General features: G+C 47.0%; 1 protein-coding gene across 1 annotated transcript in view; it reads right to left on the bottom strand.

Annotated features, from left to right (window-relative positions):
* Positions 1-21,722, bottom strand: part of MAPDA (N6-Methyl-AMP deaminase) — a 70,532-nt gene that overhangs the window by 7,560 nt on the left and 41,250 nt on the right. The window contains exons 7-8 of the mRNA XM_075342725.1: positions 15,519-15,599; positions 13,325-13,451 (exon numbers count right to left, since the gene is read on the bottom strand). Of these exons, the coding sequence (XP_075198840.1) occupies positions 13,325-13,451; positions 15,519-15,599 (208 nt within the window). The remainder of the gene's footprint in view (positions 1-13,324; positions 13,452-15,518; positions 15,600-21,722) is intronic.

Below are 21,722 nucleotides of genomic sequence, written 5' to 3'. Positions count from 1 at the left end.
TAATAATTAAATACATTATTACATTCTAGTAGTGTCCAACTATATTCATTTCAAGCTGTTATTTAACACCGAACTAGTGGCAAGGTCAATAAAACATGAAGCAGAATAACAATGGCGTAGAGAACAAACTGTTATCGTCTAAAAATACCAGGCTGCTCAGAGTCCTCATCACTTAACATTCATAATGCATCCATAGAGGACTTCATATTTAGCACAGCTAACAGCCATAATGTAAAACTGCACACGGTTAGTCACGGCAAGGATTAATACGAATGAATCGCATGTGGCATCTGAGTCATTGCTCCATGTCCCAGCAGGGCTGACTCATTTTTCAAGAGAATATCAGGACAAATCTACCTTTAGTATAGCTATATTTAGATATATATGTATGTATATATATATATATATATATATATATATATATATATATACATATATATATATACATATATCAGTGCCTACAAGTAGTATTCAACCCCCTGCAGATTTAGCAGGTTTACACATTCGGAATTAACTTGGCATTGTGACATTTGGACTGTAGATCAGCCTGGAAGTGTGAAATGCACTGCAGCAAAAAAGAATGTTATTTCTTTTTTTTTTTTTTTTAAATTGTGAAAAGTTTATTCAGAGGGTCATTTATTATTCAACCCCTCAAACCACCAGAATTCTGTTTGGTTCCCCTAAAGTATTAAGAAGTATTTCAGGCACAAAGAACAATGAGCTTCACATGTTTGGATTAATTATCTCTTTTTCCAGCCTTTTCTGACTAATTAAGACCCTCCCCAAACTTGTGAACAGCACTCATACTTGGTCAACATGGGAAAGACAAAGGAGCATTCCAAGGCCATCAGAGACAAGATCGTGGAGGGTCACAAGGCTGGCAAGGAGTACAAAACCCTTTCCAAGGAGTTGGGCCTACCTGTCTCCACTGTTGGGAGCATCATCCGGAAGTGGAAGGCTTATGGAACTACTGTTAGCCTTCCACGGCTTGGACAGCCTTTGAAAGTTTCCACCCGTGCCGAGGCCAGGCTTGTCCGAAGAGTCAAGGCTAACCCAAGGACAACAAGGAAGGAGCTCCGGGAAGATCTCATGGCAGTGGGGACATTGGTTTCAGTCAATATCATAAGTAACGTACTCCACCGCAATGGTCTCCGTTCCAGACGAGCCCGTAAGGTACCTTTACTTTCAAAGCATCATGTCAAGGCTCGTCTACAGTTTGCTCATGATCACTTGGAGGACTCTGAGACAGACTGGTTCAAGGTTCTCTGGTCTGATGAGACCAAGATCGAGATCTTTGGTGCCAACCACACACGTGACGTTTGGAGACTGGGTGGCACTCCATACGACCCCAAGAATACCATCCCTACAGTCAAGCATGGTGGTGGCAGCATCATGCTGTGGGGCTGTTTCTCAGCCAAGGGGCCTGGCCATCTGGTCCGCATCCATGGGAAGATGGATAGCACGGCCTACCTGGAGATTTTGGCCAAGAACCTCCGCTCCTCCATCAAGGATCTTAAGATGGGTCGTCATTTCATCTTCCAACAAGACAACGACCCAAAGCACACAGCCAAGAAAACCAAGGCCTGGTTCAAGAGGGAAAAAATCAAGGTGTTGCAGTGGCCTAGTCAGTCTCCTGACCTTAACCCAATTGAAAACTTGTGGAAGGAGCTCAAGATTAACCCCTTCAGCCCCAAGCCTATTTTGACCCTAAAGACCAGGCCATTTTTTGCAATTCTTACCAGTGTCACTTTATGAGGTTATAACTCTGGAACGCTTCAGCGGATCCCGGTGATTCTGAGATTGTTTTTTCGTGACATATTGGGCTTCATGTTAGTGGTAAATTTAGGCCGATATTTTTTGCATTTCTTTGTGAAAAAAACGGAAATTTCGCGAAAATTTTGTAATTTTCAAACTTTGAATTTTTATGCTCTAAAACCAACGAGACATATGACACAAAATAATTAATAAATAACATTTCCCACATGTCTATTTTACATCAGAACAATTTTTTCAAAGTTTATGAGCAATTTCTCATTTTTACAACAAAATTTACAAAGCCACTTTTTTTAGGGACCACATCACATTTGAAGCGATTTTGAAAGGTCTACATGACACAGAACACCCAAAAGTGACACCATTCCAAAAACGGCACCCCTCAGGCTACCCAAAACCACATTCAAGAAGGTTATTAACCCTTCAGGTGCTTCACAGTAACTAAAGCAATGTGGAAGGAAAAAATGAACATTTTACTTTTTGCAACAAAAATGTTAATTTAGCCTCAAATATTGCATATTCACAAGGGTAGCAGGATTAAATGAACCCCCAAAATTTGTTGGGCAATTTCTACTGAACACGCAGATACCTCATATGTGGCGAAAAACCACTGTTTGGGCGCACGGCAGGACTCGGAAGGGAAGGAGCGCCATTTGACTTTTTTGAACAGAAAATTAGCTGGAATCGTTAGCCGCACCATGTTGCGTTTGGAGACCCCCTGAGGTGCCGAAACAGTGGAGCTCCCCCACATGTGACCCCATTTTGGAAACTAGACCCCTCATGGAATTTATCTAGATGTTTATTGAGCACTTTGAGCCTCTGGGGGCTTCACAAAAGTGAATAGAGTTGAGCCGTGAAAATAAAAAAAAACCTTTTTTACCACAAAATTGTTACTTCAACCAGGTAGCTTTTTTTTTCACAAGGGTATCAGGAAAAATTGCACCATAAAATGTATTTGCAATTTCTCCTGAGTACGCAGATACCTCATATGTGGTGGAACTCAAATGTTTGGGCGCACAGCAGGGCTCGGAAGGCAAGGAGCGTCATTTGACGTTTCAAACGCAAAATTGTCTGGGATAATTAGCGTATTCCATGCTGTTTGGAGACCCCCTGAGGTGCCGAAACAGTGGAGCTCCCCCACATGTGACCCCATTTTGGAAACTAGACCCCCATGGCATAGAAAAAAAAAAAACAGCGGAAGATGGGGGGGGGGGGGCGGCGGCAGATGGGGCGGCAGCAGATGGGGGGGCAGCGGCATATAAAGGGAGCATCTGTGATTGTGAGACGGCGGCTGGGATAGGGTGGGGGCGGATGGGAGAGGGCGCAGTGGATGCAGGAGCGGCAGAGGATGGGGGGAGGGGGCGGGTGGGGGGGATGGGTGGGAAGGGGAGTGGGAGGTGAGATTGGGGATAGTTACCCTACAGGATGGATCTAGGCAGCTGGATCACAGGAGATGAAGGAGGCAGCAGATCGGGGAGGGTGAGAGGTGGGGGAGGGAGCGCAGCGCAGATCACGGAGGAGACAGGTGAGCAGAGCACAGATCACGGAGGAGACAGGTGAGCAGAGCACAGATCACGGAGGAGACAGGTGAGCAGAGCACAGATCACGGAGGAGACAGGTGAGCAGAGCACAGATCACGGGGGTGAGAGGTGAGGGAGAGCGGACAGCAGATCACGGGGTGACAGGTGAGGGAGCACAGATCACGGGGGTGAGAGGTGAGAGAGCGCAGATCACGGGGGAGACAGGTGAGCAGAGCGCAGATCACGGGGGTGAGAGGTGGAGGGAGAGTGGACAGTAGATCACGGGGGTGACAGGGGAGGGAGCACAGATCACGGCGGTGACAGGGGAGAGCGCACATCACGGCGGTGACAGGGGAGGGTGCGCACATCACGGCGGTGACAGGGGAGGGAGCGCACATCACGGCGGTGACAGGGGAGAGCGCACATCACGGCGGTGACAGGGGAGGGAGCGCACATCACGGCGGTGACAGGGGAGGGAGCACACCTCACGGCGGTGACAGGGGAGGGAGCACACCTCACGGCGGTGACAGGGGAGGGAGCGCACCTCACGGGGGTGACAGGGGAGGGAGCGCACATCACGGGGGTGACAGGGGAGGGAGCGCACATCACGGGGGTGACAGGGGAGGGAGCGCACATCACGGGGGTGACAGGGGAGGGAGCGCACATCACGGGGGTGACAGGGGAGGGAGCGCACATCACGGGAGTGACAGGGGAGGGAGCGCACATCACGGGGGTGACAGGGGAGGGAGCACAGATCACGGCGGTGACAGGGGAGAGAGCGCACATCACGGCGGTGACAGGGGAGGGAGCGCACATCACGGCGGTGACAGGGGAGGGAGCGCACATCACGGCGGTGACAGGGGAGGGAGCGCACATCACGGCGGTGACAGGGGAGGGAGCGCACATCACGGCGGTGACAGGGGAGGGAGCGCACATCACGGCGGTCACAGGGGAGGGAGCGCACATCACGGCGGTGACAGGGGAGGGAGCGCACATCACGGCGGTGACGGGAGGGAGCGCACATCACGGCGGTGACAGGGGAGGGGGCGGGTAGCTGACCACGGGGGTGAGAGGTGGGGGGGAGCGTGCAGCACATCACGGAGGGGAGGGGGCGAGCAGCACATCACGGAGGGGAGGGGGCGAGCAGCACATCACGGAGGGGAGGGGGCGAGCAGCACATCACGGAGGGGAGGGGGCGAGCAGCACATCACGGAGGGGAGGGGGCGAGCAGCACATCACGGAGGGGAGGGGAGGGGGCGAGCAGCACATCACGGAGGGGAGGGGAGGGGGCGAGCAGCACATCACGGAGGGGAGGGGAGGGGGCGAGCAGCACATCACGGAGGGGAGGGGAGGGGGCGAGCAGCACATCACGGAGGGGAGGGGAGGGGGCGAGCAGCACATCACGGAGGGGAGGGGGCGAGCACCGATCACGAGGGGGAGGGGCCGGGCAGCAGATCGGAGGGAGCGGTGGCACTATGACAGATGGAGGAGGACAGGGTGCACGATCCCAGTCCTCCTCCATCTGTCATAGTGCCACCGCTCCCTCCGATCTGCTGCACGGAGGTGAGGGGCCGGGCAGCAGATTGGGGGAACGGTGGCACTGTGGCAGATGGAGGGCGACGGCGGCAGCGGATCGGGAGGTGTGGGGGTGAGGGTGCGGGCAGGAGATCGGGGAGACAGGTGGCAGATCGCGGTGGGCAGCGGCGGCGGATCGGGACGCTTTTCGTACAGTGCAATGGTAGCGCGGCAACTTCCGGGTCCCATGCTCCGGTCGGTCACATAACAGCATGGGACCAGAGCTTGTCGCCCTGCCATTGCACTGTGTACACTCACTGTGCTCAGCGTGCTGCAGGGACAAGGGAAGCTGATGGGGGCCGTCACCGGCAACAGGTCCACTGTGATTGGAGAAATCGGTCACAAGGCCGATCTCTCCAATCAGAGCAGTGGAGCTGGGGGAGGGTGATCCAGTGAGGTCACCCAGCTCCAGCCAATGGCCAGTGCTACAGCTGCACTGGCCAGGGCTGGATTTCAATGTTTCAGTCATTTTAAATGGCTGGAACATTACAGTGGCTGTGATTGGTTGAGCGGCGTTCGTCAGCCAATCACAGCCTCCGTAGGTCCGGGGAGGAGGCACCACCCCTCCTGAGGTCAGGTACAGGTCCCCTCCTCCCCGAATCTGCGGTTTATGCTAACCGATCGCAGTCACCGGAGGCTCCGGTGCCGCGATTCCGCCATGACGGAAAGATCCGTCCTTGGTCGTTAAGGCCCAGGGCACAAGGACGGATCTTTCCGTCCATGGTCGTGAAGGGGTTAAAGTCCATATGAGACACCCAAAGAACCTAGATAACTTGGAGAAGATCTGCATGGAGGAGTGGACCAAGATAACTCCAGAGACCTGTGCTGGCCTGATCAGGTCTTTAAAAGACGATTATTAGCTGTAATTGCAAACAAGGGTTATTCCACAAAATATTAAACCTAGAGGTTGAATAATAATTGACCCACACTTTTATGTTGAAAATGTATTAAAATTTAACTGAGCAACATAACTTGTTGGTTTGTAAGATTTATGCATCTGTTAATAAATCCTGCTCTTGTTTGAAGTTTGCAGGCTCTAACTTATTTGCATCTTATCAAACCTGCTAAATCTGCAGGAGGTTGAATACTACTTGTAGGCACTGACTGTATGTATATATATATATATATATATATATATATATATATATATATATATATATATATATATATATATATATATATATATATATATATATATATATATATTATATGTAAACACATATACATGCATCCATATACGCACCTGTTCACATTGTAAAGGTGCTGCCAGTACGGTTTGAAGTCAGGTTAGTACCAGCGTGGGAAACCAGGGAACCCCTGTTTCATTGTTATTTTTTTTCTACAAACAGAGCACCACTCCCTGTTATATGCATTATACATATAACAGGGAGTGGTGCTCTGTTTGCTGGATTTGCACCCCAGCTCCTGGCTTCTTCATTAGCCTCCTTTTTGTTCACCAGCTGATCTTGTAGGTTTTTAAAACCAAGAGAAGATGCAGTGTAGTGTAGGACCCAGCAAAGGAGGTTGCCGTGAAGGGGCGCTGGGCTGGTATTACAGTGGCCATTATAATATTCTAAATACCTCCATGTATGTACAAGGTAGAATTTTGTTTTGGTTTTTAACAGTGTGCGGCTGGAATTTTTTCTCATTATATATATTATAATATACAGCATATACAGTATATACTGTATATATTTTCTTCAGTTTCCAATAGGAGTGTGGGCTTTCCCCTGTGCCTCCCAGTTGTTGCCAATACCAGCTCTGCAGCATCTGAGACTGGTAAGTTAGCTAGAGAGTAGAGTTGATCGGACCAGTGGACGTTTGGTTTGGTGGGTGAAGCCAGACTTTTGGAAAAGTTCACAATAGGACCTGGACTTGACCTGCACCCCAATGGGGTCACTAACTGGGCAAGTCAGGTCTCCGCCCACATGCAGCCAGCCATAAACAGATCACTTCCAGGGGCGGGATTTTTCATTTTTTTTCTTGTATACACTACATCCGATCACGCTATTGTTACCCCCAGTGAGAGCCATTCAAACACTGCAAGAGGCTCTCACTGGGCTGAGCACCGAGTGTACCCGAGCACAGCGATGCTCGCATAAGTGGTTTGCATACGTAAAGCTCCCGAACTCGAAACCCCAACTCTCTGTTTTTTTAGAGTCTGTGTTCAGTATGAACCCCGAACCTCGAGTTCACTCATCACTAGTAGACAGCTGAAACTGGCCCACAGAGAAGACTCTAAAGAAACATCTAATTGAACTACAAGCAGAAATATCACATACTGCGCTTCAAAAAGAGCAAATGTGCATATATCTGCAATGGAGGGACACAGAAAAAGATGGAAAATCATCAGAATAAACAGAGCTCAGAGATATTTTAAGTAAGATACAGGTCCTCTATAAATGGGCATTGCCAAAGTAATAAGTTAACATCTATTCCTATGATAGGGGATAGCTCACTGATCACTGGGGGTCCAACTGCTGGGACTTACAGCAATTCCAAGATGGGACTCGACAGAGCCTCATCTGAATGGGTTAGAGGTTGAGCATATTCATATTTGCTCCGCTCACGATCTATGGGTCTGTTGGTGAAAGCGAGTACAGCTTTTTCAGGCAATCCCATTGGCAATGAATGAAGCGTAGGTGCTCATGCTCGACCGATCAGTACCTCCTCCTCTGTATTATTAATGGGGGATAACTTACCTATTATGTAAAGCACCTTTGAATAAAAGCTAAGTTTACAGGGTGTGTTAGTATACGTGAAAACTCAGTTTTTATTGTGTAATATTTTTGGTCTCACTACCTCACAAGTAGCTGGCTTACATCTTGAGATGGTAATGTTCTTGTTGGTTTACTGTCTGGGGAAGTGTTGTCATGCAGACCTTGTGTGCATTCACCATATTCCACAATACCTTCTTCCTACCTTGTTATTTGGGGATAGATATGTGTGGTTATGGATTTGGCAAAAGGTATACGATACTTAGATAAAGGGCTTATCCAAGACTTCTTTTTTTTACTAGGGACCTAAAAAGTAATAAGTCGGTAGTTACCGTGTTTCCCCGAAAATAAGACGACGCTGTCATATTTTTTTTGCCCCTAAAAATGCACTAGGGCTTATTTTTGTGGAGGGCTTATTCTCAGGGAAGCACGGTTGGTGGAAAGTTTATCCCCCGAAAAAGCAGATCCTTCCCAGGAGAATCATACTTACCAGACCCCAGGCATCTGCATCGCTCCCAAGTCTTCCAGCGATTTTCGGCGGGCACTCCCAGTACGTATGTTCCACGTGGTCCCTCCCTGCTTCTGGCAGATACTCACACACATCAGGTTGCACACACACAAACTCATACTCATACATACACACATCAGGTTGCACATAATTGTACAAACACACTCCCCACATCCAGCGATACTGATTGCTTCTGGACGGCAGAGAATCCTGGAATGCAGTGCAAGTGAGTGCAAGGACCTGCAGTGGACTGCATAGAGAACCTGAGGTGGAACACATTGATGCATTCCAACATGTGTTCCACCGCAGGTCCTCGTGCTCCACTGCACTGCATGCAAGGATTCTCTGCCGGCCGGCAGCAATCTGTATCGCTGGATGTGGTGAGTGTGTGTGCAATCTGATGTGTGTTGGTGTGCGTTCCACAGCAGGTCCTCCTCGGTATCTGGCAAGTATGATTGCAGGGCCTTCTGTCTTTTCTCTTTTGGGGGTGTCTGCTTTTTTATAATGAAGTGTCCTGCAGTATTCTTTAACTTTTTGAGCAGGATGGACCCTTCATTATTGCCCCGTGACTAGGGTTTATTTTCAGAGTAGGACTTAAGGGTGCTTTACACGCTGCAACATCGCTACCGATATATCGTCGGGGTCACGTCGTTAGTGATGCACATCCGGCGCCAGTAGCGACATCGCAGCGTGTGACTCCAAGGAGCGACGATCAACAATCGCAAAATCGTTCAAAAACGGTGATCGTTGACACGTCGCTCCTTTTCTTAATATCGCTGCTGCCCAGGGTGGATAAAAATCTTGATTTTTTTAAAAAAATAAAAAAAATCAGATTTTTTTGATTTAAATCAGATTTTTTTGATTTAAATCATTTGATTTAAATCAGATTTTTTAATCAAGTTGTACACAAGCAAAACTTTGTCTTTTTGCAAATCTAATTGTTTTACACAAATAAAAATATTAAAACAGTTGATTATGAAACCTAATAATTTTTATTTGCACTATTAAACACTCAGAATTGAACTACAGAGAGTAAGTACTTTGTAACAATAGCCTATCTCTAACGTTTGAAGTAAGCAAACATCTTCAGTGAATACATCAGTCCTTTAAGCCTACTGTTTACTGTTTACGGCTTCGTTCTGCCCGTCCGCGAGCGCGCCTCCATTCATTTCAATGGAGCGTGCGGCCCGCTGACGTCACGCCGCTGGATCACTGCGAGTAGGCCGCAACCGGAGGACGGGAGGCGGACGGTCAAAACGAAGCCACGGATCTCAGCGCTGCGGGGATCGGAGGTAAGAGAGCTGCAGGGGGGGGGGCATGTGCACCTTAAAAAAATAAAGGTGCACATGTCCTTTAGCGTTAATTTTCTGTGAAATATTGCCTTAACATAAATTTAAATTCTATACTCCAGAACTACCAGTGCTAGAAATTTTTCTTTTCATAGACTTTAACCATCCCAGTAAAATGTCTGTTAAAAAAATAGGTTGTAAATTAATTGCCAGACTTACCACTAGTACTAGGCTCCTGGTGCATAAGAAGCTGTGGGGGTTCATTGACATTAGTTGTATCACTATCAACATCTTCATTTCCCTTCTGGTTGCAGTTTTCATAATGTGATTTCAAACGGCAAACAAGTCCTTGGATATCCTTTTGACAGTATTTGCACTTTGCTCTTGCACCTTTCTTTCCAAGATCTGCTGCTGGCATCTCAACAAAATGAACCCAAATAGGGTCTCTCTTACGACCTGCTGCCATGGCTCACACAGATCACTTATGAAGTTTGATTGTTACTACAGCCTGAGCCAAGCACTGCTGATGTTACTACAGCCTGAGCCAAGTACTGCTGACTATCCAACAAGTTTGGGCATGTCAACTGAATGCAGGGAAAAAGAAACTAAACCAAAACTGAAACCAAGCTAGAAGTGTGGAATTAAAGGGGCAGTATGAACAAAATGTGGAGGCTATTAATAGTTTATACAATTAAGACATGCGGCTTTTAAACACCTACCTATTGCCATATAGTAAAACAAAAAAGATTTTTACTTACTTTGGGGTCCCCCCCTCACCCTGGCGTTAGATCGTTGCCCCTAGTTTCGTCCGTGTAACTATGGGCGCACATGCACACTGCTCTCACTTCTCATTTTAATCGTGATTTATATTAAAAAAAAACCTTTTGATTTAAATCAGTGATTTAAATCATGATTAAAATCATGATTTAAATCGATCCGATTTAAATAGAAAAAAATCTTTTGATTTAAATCGTGATTTAAATCATGATTTAAATCGGCGTGATTTAAATCAATCCACCCTGCTGCTGCCACAGGTACGATGTTGTTCTTCGTTCCTGCGGCATCACACATCGCCATGTGTGACACCGCAGGAACGATGAACATCTCCTTACCTGCGTCCACTGGCAATGAGGAAGGAAGGAGGTGGGCGGCATGTTGCGGCCGCTCATCTCCGCCCCTCCGCTTCTATTGGGCGGCCACTTAGTGACGCCACAGTGATGTGACTATGATGCCGAACGTACCTCCCCCTTGAAGGGGGGATTGTTCGGCGGTCACAGCGACGTCGCTGACAAGGTATGTGCGTGTGACGCTGCCGTGGCAATAATGTTCGCTTCGGCAGCGAGCACCAAATGTCGCACAAGCGACGGGAGCGGGTGCTATCGCGCTCGACATCGCTAGCAATCGCTAGCAATGTCGCAGCGTGTAAAACACCCTTTATATTTAAGTCTTAAGGGTGCTTTACACGCTGCGACATCGCTAGCGATTGCTAGCGAGCTAGCGATGTCAAGCACGATAGTATCTGCCCCCCGGCATTCGTGCGACATTTGGTGATCGCTGCTGTAGCGAACATTATCGCTACGGCAGCGTCACACACACATACCTTGTCAGCGACGTCGCTGTGATCGCCGAACAATCCATCCTTCAAGGGGGAGGTGCGTTCGGCGTCATAGCTTCACTGCAGCGTCACTAAGCGGCCGGCCAATAGAAGCAGAAAGGCGGAGATGAGCGGGACGTAACATCCCGCCCACCTCCTTCCTTCCGCATTACCGGTGGACGCAGGTAAGGAGATGTTTGTCGTTCCTACGGTGTCACACATAGCGATGTGTGGTGCTGCAGGAACAACAAACAACATCGTACCTGTGGCAGCAGCAATATTAAGGAAAGGAGCGACGTGTCAACGATCACCGTTTTTGAATGATTTTGTGATCGTTGATCATCGCTCCTTGGTGTTACACGCTGCGATGTCGCTACCGGCGCCGGATGTGCGTCACTAACGACGTGACCCTGACGATATATCAGTAGCGATGTCGCAGCGTGTAAAGCACCCTTTAAGCCGAAAATGCTAAAAATTCCTGCTAAGGCTTATTTTTGGGGTAGGTCTTATTTTCGGGGAATCAACGTACTAACTCTTGTTCACTGATTTCAATATTTGCAGATGATACTAAACTCTGCAGGGTAATCAATACAGAGGAGGATAATTTTATATTACAGGGAGATTTATGTAAATTGGAGGATTGGGCTGAGAAGTGGCAATTGAAGTTTAATGTAGATAAATGTAAGGTCATGCACTTGGGTAGAGGAAATAACATTTATGATTATGTACTTAATTGTAGAACACTGGGTAAAACAGACACAGAAAAAGACTTGGGTGTATGGGTGGATGGTAAACTTCACTTTAGTGGACAGTGTCAGGCAGCTGCTGCCAGGGCTAATAAAATAATGGGATGTATTAAAAGAGGTATAAGTGTTCATGAAAAAAATATAGTTCTACCTCTGTACAAGTCACTAGTGCGACCGCAGTTAGAATACTGTGTACAATTCTGGTCACCGATATATAAGAAGGACATAGCTGAACTGGAGAGGGTGCAGAGAAGAGCCACCAAGATTATTAGAGGAATGGGTGGGCTGCAATACCAAGACAGGTTATTAAACTTGGGGTTATTTAGTTTGGAAAAACGAAGGCTTAGGGGGGATCTAATCACAATGTATAAATATATGAGGGGATAGTACAGAGACCTTTCCAAAGATCTTTTTACACCTAGGCCTGCGACTGGAACACGGGGGCATCCGCTACGTCTTGAGGAAAGAAGGTTTAATCATAATCACAGACGAGGATTCTTTACTGTGCGAGCAGTGAGACTATGGAACTCTCTGCCGCATGATGTTGTAATGAGTGATTCACTACTAACATTTAAGCAGAGCCTGGACGCCTTTCTTGAAAAATGTAATATTAGCAGTTATGTATATTAGATTTTATGACAGGGTGTTGATCCAGGGAACTAGTCTGATTGCCGGATGTGGAGTCAGGAAGGAAATTTTTTCCCCATTGGAACTTGTTTGCCACATTGGGTTTTTTTTGCCTTCCTCTGGATCAACATGTTAGGCTACGGGTTGAACTAGATGGACTTAGAGTCTCCCTTCAACCTTAAAAACTATGATACTAGTTTTTAGTGTCTAAACTAAAAAATAAAGGTGTAGCAAGGCATGTCAATGGGTGTTTTGTTTTTGTTAGATGCAAACTGGTAGAATTTGGACAAACTTAGCTCAGTAAGTTTTTCCTAATATTGGCTGTAATTTATTGCATCCACTCTGTGTCCTCCAGCTCTGCGGCTTTAGGCTTTCATTTTGTAATTATAAGTTCACATTTCTGCATAAATATTAAAAACTAAACCTACAGTCACCATATCCCTGAGGATGTAGAATATGTCTCTTAAATGAGCAGCAGAGGGAACATTCTTAGCTCGGGGGAAGTGTAGTGCAATTTTTTGGAGTGAAGGTTACGTGTTTTGGAAAAATTGATAACATTGCTACAGATGACTATCTGGTGTATGCATTACACTGATCATGAAGAGCCTCATCAATATTATACTATCCCTGTGATCTGTGAATACAGCATCACTACACATTACACTGAATGCAGCATACAGTACAATCACTGGGTCTACCCAGCTTATCATTAATGGCTCATAAAGCAATGATGTATCTTACCATCATGCCACTCATGGATGCTGACAGAAAAGGGCCCCTGTACAAGAACAGTATATGGGCCCCTCGAGGTCCAATAATTCATCATGATGCACAAATCCTTGTGCTTTTGAGGTGGGCATGGGCCCCCTCACCTCTTGGGCCCCTGTGCGGCTGCACATGTTGCGTTGCCACTGCATCATATAACCTAGCTGTATATGCCATATACATTTATACAAGCAGAAAGGTAATACCTACCCATGGGTATGCAATGTTCCTTAACCACTTCAACAATTTTTGGAGAGTTGCAAAGGAAAGTTCCATGTCCTATTCTGTCTGGTGGAAGTCCAAGCAGAAGCTCGGTCTCCTCTTCTTGACTGGGTATCTAGAAGCATTAAGGCACCCATATATCAGAAACCAGCAGCAATCATTGTATCTCAGCCCAACTAAATACTTAAAGGGAATATCTCACCATGTTTTTGCTGCCCCTTTTAAGAGCATTATGATGTAGGGGCCAAAGACCCTGAGTCCAGCGATGTGTCATTTATCAAGCTGATAGCTATTATTTTTATGGATTCGGCTAAAGGCCACTTTGCACGCAGCGATATCGCTATCGATATCGGTAGCGTGCGTAGCCGCCCCCATCGGTTGTGCGTCATGGGCAAATCGCTGCCTGTGGTGCACAACATCGCTCGGACCCATCAAACTACTTACCTGCCTAGTGACGTCACTGTGACCGGCAAACCACCTCCTTTCTAAGGGGGCGGTTCGTTCAGTGTCACAGCGACGTCACTAAGCGGCCGCCCAATAGAAGCAGAGGGGCGGAGATGAGCGGAACAAACATCCCGCCCACCTCCTTCCTTCCTCATTGCGGGCGGCTGCAGGTACGAGGTTGTTCCTCGTTCCTGCGGTGTCACACATAGCGATGTGTGCTGCCGCAGGAACGACGAACAATCTGCGTCCTGCTACAGCAATGATATTTGGGAAATGGACAGCATGTCAACGATCAACGATAAGGTAAGAAAATCTGCTCGTAAACGGTCGTTCGTGCGTTTCACACGCAACAACGTCGCTAACGAGGCCGGATGTGCATCACGAATTCCGTGACCCCAATGACATCGCGTTAGCGATGTCGTTGCATGTAAAGCGGCCTTAAATCTCCTATCAGTTCTCTGAATATTGAGCTTTCTATTACCCCATCTACACCACTGATTGTCATTTGAATATTGAGCTTTCTATTACCCCATCCACACCACTGATTATCAGCTGAATATTGACCTATTATCCCATCCACACACTAAAGGGTGCTTTACACACTGTGACATCGCTACCAATATATCGTCGGGGTCACGTAGTTAGTGATGCACAACCGGCGCTGGTAGCGACATCGCAGCGTTTGACACCAAGGAGTGTCGATCAACGATCGCAAAATCGTTCAAAAACGGCGATCGTTGACACGTCGCTCCTTTCCTTAATATCGCTGTGTGACACCGCAGGAACGACAAACATCTCCTTACCTCCGTCCACCAGCAATGCGGAAGGAAGGATCTGGGCAGGATGTTACGTCCCGCTCATCTCCGCCCCTCCGCTTCTATTGGCCAGCCGCTTAGTGACGTCGCGGTGACATCGCTATGACGCCGAACGCACCTCCCCCTTCAGGGAGGGATTGTTCTGCGGTCACAGCGACGTCGCTGACAAGGTATGTGCGTGTGACGCTGCCGTAGCGATAATGTTCGCTATGGCAGCGAGCACCAAATGTCGCACGAACGACAGGGGCGGGTGCTATCGCGCTCGACATCGCTAGCAATCGCTAGTGATGTCGCAGCGTGTAAAGCACCCTTAAGGCTATGTGCCCACGGGACAATGTACCCGCAGATATATCCGCAGGTATGTCCGCTGGTTTCCCGCAGCAGCTTCCCGGAATCCGCAGCTATCCATTGCTGCAGTATCTATGCAGAGTTGTTGCAGTAAACCTGCGGGACAAGTGCGGAAATGCACTTGCGATCATATCACAGATGTGGAAAAGAGGGAGGGAGCACTTTCTCCCCATCTCCTCAGCAGCCTATCACTGCGTATATCGCACTGCAGTCGGATGACATGCGAGTGTAGTGTGAGGTTTCACACACTCCCATAGGCTTGTATGGGGGTGCATGAGCCGAGACTTGTTGCCAAATGCAGCATGCTGCTATTCATTTCTCTTGCCGCCATGGCATGATAAATCAATCGCAGATGGACACTGCCCCATCGTTTTGCACTAGAGTGAGAGCAATCATGTTTTCTCGGATTGCACTCGCCCGTGCAAAACGCAAGTGGAACCGAACCCTTAAAAAGAAACTGCGCTGGGAAGAGGGGTTTTACAAAACTTGACAACTGCTTCAATATATACATATATGTATATTTTATCCAAATGTAAACATATACATATCTATCATATGTTGAATATATGAAATACCTCTGACAAATGAAGAGCTAGTTTTAGGCCAGACCTTCTAGCTTCAGTGAGCGGATCCATGAAGTCTTTTCCATGTCCAATCTGCAACGAATAAACCCGTCATTACTGTTAATTCACATGACACAACAGCAACATCACTAATATAATAAAACCCTCCTACACTGAAATATTCTTCTGAAGTCAAAAGATTTCCTAGAGTTTTATACAGTTATACCTTAGCAAGTTTACTTTTTGTTTGTATTTCTTTGTAGGAAAATGAGCCATACTTACCCCCTGTCGAGCCAGTGCTGCCTCCTCAATCACTGGCTGCAGCGCTCACATGCAGGAGTTGCAATGTCACTACAGCAGCCGTGGAAAAATAAAAAAGTTAAGGGGCTCAAAATAAGGTGATAAAAGATAAATCTTTTTTTAAGTTGTCTTCTTATTTTAAAATCAGCAAAAAAATAAGAAAAATAAGAAAAAGAAAATTAATTATATATATATATATATATATATATATATATATATATATATATATATATATATATATATATATATAATGATGCAATGATGCAAAAAGCTATATATTATATATATACGTATATATATATATATATATATATATATATATATATATATATATATATATATATATATATATATATATATATATATATATATATATATATATATACATACATATACATACACATATACATACACACACATACTCACACGCATATATTATATATATATATATATATATATATATATATATATATATACACACACACACATACTCACACGCACATATATATATATATATATATATATATATATATATATATATATATTCCTCTGCTTTTTGCACCATCTCACCCTACATGGAACTTTTTCTGGGGGTGCTGTTTGGGAACTTTTAACCAAACCACAAAGTATTAATTTCCATTCAACTTCAAAAACCTCCCATAGAGATTAGATGGCTGTTAGCCATACCTTCATTTGGCTACCAGCTAACTCGCCCGACTGTCCAATGCACAGGAGCGCTCTCTCTGCCGAATGTTCCTGTGTTCTCTATAAGAGACCCGCTGCCACTAATGATGAGCGAATTTCGAAATACTCAGATTTGCGATACTTGTAACGAATACTGTCTAATACTCGCGTATGCACTCCGAATAGCGCGTACAATGCAAGTCAATGGGGAATACTCGCAATGTAACGAGTAACCCGAAGGCTGCACTATTCATGCGAGTAGCGAACAGTGCGACATTTACGACCACCCTGTCGTTTTCATCTGCTTCCGCCAACATTACGCCAAAGCTTTCCTGGGGCTTAAGGTCCTGTGCACACATTGCATTTTTTATGCATTTTTTGGGGCAGTTTTTTAAATCTGCATCAAAATCTGCATGTCTCTCCTGAAGCCAGCAAAGTCTATGGGAATTTAGATTTGCTGTGCACACTGTGCGTTTTTTTCCATGCAGTTTTGGTGCAGATTTTGATGCAGAAAAAAATCTGCAGCATGTCAATGATTGGTCAGGTTTAGCAGCATTTTTTCACCCATTGACTTTAATTCATTGACTTTCGTGATAGCCCAATAAAACGCATCAAAACCACATCCGGTTTTGAAGCGTTTTTTTGCCACAGCATTCAGATCTGGTGCAGAAAATTTCTGCACCAAATCTGCAGTGTGTGCACATAGCCTTAGTGCTACAAATAACATAAGAATAAAATCAAATACTTTAACATCATTGTGACTTTTTTTAAGAAATGTTTGGCATATACTTTGAGACTTCCAGAATATATATAAAATATAATAACATTTCAAAACGTGTTAAAGGGGTTTTTCTTATGAACAAAGCTCATTTTAAATCAACAGATCTTGGAATAATACAAAATTACACATTTGCAGGTGTTAAAAAAAAATGTTCCTGTGCTGAGATAATCTTATATATGTGTCCCTGCTATATACTGTGTAATGGCTGTGTCTGACCGTACAGGGACATGGTCTGATCATACCACAGCCCCTGGGCAGGGGGGGATGTAATACGTATACAGACAGTACAGCACGGGATAGCAAATAAAAAAATGTTTTACCTCAAAGAAATAATTAACAGATGTTTTACCTCACAAAAAGAAGCTGTGATCCCGTGCTGTAATGTTTTTATGCTTTCTTTTACTTACTCCCCTGCCTGGGAGATGTGGTATGATCAGACCATGCCCCTGTACGGTCAGACACGGCCATTACACAGTACACAGCAGGGACACATATATAACATTATCTCAGCACAGGAACATTTTTTTTTAATTACATCCAATTGTGGAAATTATTATTATTCCAAAATTTATTGATTAAAATCAATTTGAAAATACACTTTGTTCATGGGAAAACCCTTTTAAATTTTAAGGGATGTCTCTGAGAACTTTGCATTGGTTTTGCAATTTATCAGATATTTAACCCCTCAAAGATGCAGCCATTTTTTTTATTAATGTGCTTTTGTTTATTAAGTACTCGCTTCATGTCAGTACGATTATTGCGATACCAAACTTGTATAGTTTTTCACTGAAAAAAATTTGAAAAATTTCTAAGCATTGTAATGAAAAAAATAAAAATGTGTTTGCTGCCATTTTCCCGAGGCCCATAATATTTTTATTTTGAAGTCAATGAGCTTCTCTTTTGTATGCGGAGTAATAATTGCTGCTGGTATCATTTTAAGGTAGATAAGACATTTTGATCAACTTGTATTATATTGTTTAAGATAAGAGCATTAAAAAAAAAAAAAAAAAAGAGAATTTTGTTACTTACCGTAAATTCTTTTTCCTATAGTTCCGTATTGGGAGACCCAGACCATGGGTGTTTAGCTTCTGCCTCCGGAGGACGCACAAAGTACTACACTTAAAAGTGTAGCTCCTCCCTCTGAGCTTATACACCCCCTGGTAGCCAGTCCTAGCCAGTTTAGTGCAAAATCTGAAGGAGAATAGCCACCCACAAGTAGAACCGAGTAAGAACCGGAACAACCGGAGACTCTGTCCACGACAACAGCCGGTGAAAACACGTGGAACAAGGAAATTGCCAACAGGCAACAGGGAGGGAGCTGGGTCTCCCAATACGGAACTATAAGAAAAAGAATTTACGGTAAGTAACAAAATTCTCTTTTTCTTTATCGTTCCTTTGGGAGACCCAGACCATGGGACGTTCCAAAGCTGTCCCTGGGTGGGAATAAACAGAAAAAACTAAGAAGTAGGCGGAGCCTAACTTCAAAAGTGGGCGACAGCCGCCTGAAGGATGCGTCTGCCCAAGCTCGCATCTGCCGAAGCATGAGCATGCACTTGGTAGTGCTTCGAAAAGGTATGCAGGCTAGTCCAAGTGGCAGCCTGACAGACTTGTTGAGCCGTAGCCTGGTGCCTAAAAGCCCAAGAGGCACCGACAGCTCTGGTCGAGTGTGCTTTGATCCCCGGCGGGGGAGGCACCTGAGTACTCTGGTAGGCGTCCGAAATGGTCGATCTAATCCAACGGGCCAAGGTCAGCTTAGAAGCAGAGAGACCCTTGCGCCGCCCTGTGGTTAGCACAAAAAGAGAGGTGCACCGCCTAAGCGCAGCGGTGCGAGACACATAGATCCGGAGAGCACGCACCAGATCTAGAGTATGCAGCGCTTTCTCAAAGCGATGAACAGGGGCCGGACAGAAGGAAGGCAAGGAAATATCCTGGTTAAGGTGGAAGGGAGAGACCACCTTAGGAAGAAAGTCCGGGGTCAGACGGAGAACTACCTTGTCTTAGTGAAAAAACAAAAAAGGTGACTCCGAGGAGAGCGCAGCCAAATCAGAGACTCTCCTGAGAGAAGTTATGGCAACTAGAAAGGCCACCTTTTGAGAAAGACGATACAAAGAAACCTCCCTAAGGGGCTCGAAAGGGGGTTTCTGCAATACCGTGAGGACCAAGTTAAGGTCCCAGGGATCCAAGGGCCGCCGATAAGGCGGAATGATGTGAGACGCACCTTGCATGAAGGTGCGGACCTGAGCCAGCCGGGCGAGATGCCGCTGGAACAGCACTGATAGAGCTGAGACTTGTCCATTGAGAGAGTTGAGGGACAGTCCTAGCTGCAGACCGGACTGTAAAAAAGACAGAAGGGTCGGCAACGAGAATGGCCAAGGAGAATGGCCGGAAGAGCGACACCAGGACAGGAAAATTTTCCAAGTCCTGTGATAGATCTTGACGGAGGAAGACTAAGGGGCACTTTGCACACTGCGACATCGCAGGTGCGATGTCGGTGGGGTCAAATTGAAAATGACGCACTTCCGGCATCGCATGCGACATCGCAGTGTGTAAAGGCTGGATGATACGATTAACGAGCGCAAAAGCGTCGTAATCGTATCATCGGTACAGCGTCGGCGTAATCCATGATTACGCTGACGCAATGGTCCGATGTTGTTCCTCGCTCCTGCGGCAGCACACATCGCTGTGTGTGAAGTCGCAGGAGCGAAGAATGTCTCCTACCGGCCTCACTGCGGCTTCCGTAGGATATGCGGAAGGAAAGAGGTGGGCAGGATGTTTACATCCTGCTCATCTCCGCCCCTCTGCTCTGATTGGCCGCCTGCCGTGTGACGTCGCAGTGACGCCGCACGACCCGCCCCCTTAACAAGGAGGCGGGTCGCCGGCCACAGGGACGTCGCACGGCAGGTGAGTGTGTGTGTGAAGCTGGCGTAGCGATAACTTTCGCTACGCCAGCTATCACCACATATCGCTGCTGCGACGGGGGCGGGCACTATCGCACTCGGCATCGCAGCATCGACCTGCGATGTCGTAGTGTGCAAAGCCCGCCTTACGGGCCCGAGTCATAGTGGAGATGACTTCAGGAGGAATACCAGAAGCCGTCAAAATCCAGGACTCAAGAGCCACGCCGTCAATTTGAGTGCCGCAGAATTCGGGCTGAAAAAACGGACCTTGCGAGAGCAGGTCTGGACGGTCCGGAAGATGCCACGGCATCTCCACGGACAGTTGGAGCAGGTCCAGATACCAAGCTCGCCTGGGCCAGTCCGGTGCAATGAGGATGACTCGACGGCCCTCCATTCTGATCTTGCGCAGGACTCTGGGCAAGAGAGCTAGAGGGGGAAACACGTAGGACAGACGAAACTGGGACCAGTCTTCAACCAGAGCGTCCGCGGCGAAGGCCTGAGGATCGGGGGAGCGAGCCACGTAAACCGGAACCTTGTTGTTGTGACGGGATGCCATTAGGTCCACGTCCGGAGTGCCCCACTTGCGGCAGATTGACTGAAACACTGCCGGGTGCAGGGACCACTCGCCACCGTCCACGGATTGACGGCTGAGATAATCTGCCTCCCAGTTTTCTACGCCAGGGATGTGGACTGCGGATATGGTGGACTTGGAGTCCTCCGCCCATTGAAGGATGCGTTGGACCTCCAACATTGCCAGGCGGCTGCGTGTCCCGCCTTGGTGATTGATGTAGGCAACCGCTGTCGCGTTGTCTGACTGGACTCGAATGTGCCTGCCCGCCAACAGGTGGTGAAAGGCTAGGAGAGCTAGAAGCACAGCTCTGGTTTCCAGCACATTGATTGAAAGGGCTGACTCGGACGGAGTCCAAGTGCCCTGTGCTCTGTGGTGGAGATGTACCGCTCCCCAGCCAGATAGGCTGGCATCCGTGGTGAGAATCACCCAGGACGGAGTCAGGAAGGAGCGCCCTTGGGACAGGGAGAGGGGTCGAAGCCACCACTGAAGAGAGCTCCTGGTCCGTGGCGACAGAGCCACTAACCTCTGTAAGGAGGAAGGCCGCTTGTCCCAACAGCGGAGAATGTCCAGCTGCAGAGGACGCAGATGGAACTGGGCAAAGGGAACCGCCTCCATGGAGGCCACCATTTGACCCAGCACCTGCATCAGACGCCTGAGGGTATAACGGCGGGGCCTCAGGAGAGAGCGCACCGCCAACCGGAGTGACAGCTGTTTGTCTAAGGGCAACTTCACAAGTGCCGGCAAAGTCTCGAACTGCATCCCTAGGTACGTGAGACTCTGGGTCGGAGTCAGAGTGGATTTGGGAAGATTGACAATCCACCCGAATTGGGCTAGGGTGGCGAGAGTGAGCGAAACACTCCGCTGACAGTCTGCGCTGGATGTACCCTTGACCAGAAGGTCGTCCAGATAAGGAAGCACTGCTAACCCCTGGAGGTGCAGGACCGCAATCACTGCCGCCATGACCTTGGTGAATACCCGAGGGG

This window comes from Anomaloglossus baeobatrachus, chromosome 4 (assembly GCF_048569485.1).
Source record: "Anomaloglossus baeobatrachus isolate aAnoBae1 chromosome 4, aAnoBae1.hap1, whole genome shotgun sequence".
NCBI lineage: Eukaryota > Metazoa > Chordata > Amphibia > Anura > Aromobatidae > Anomaloglossus > Anomaloglossus baeobatrachus.
This window is presented reverse-complemented; position numbering and strand designations above follow the sequence as displayed.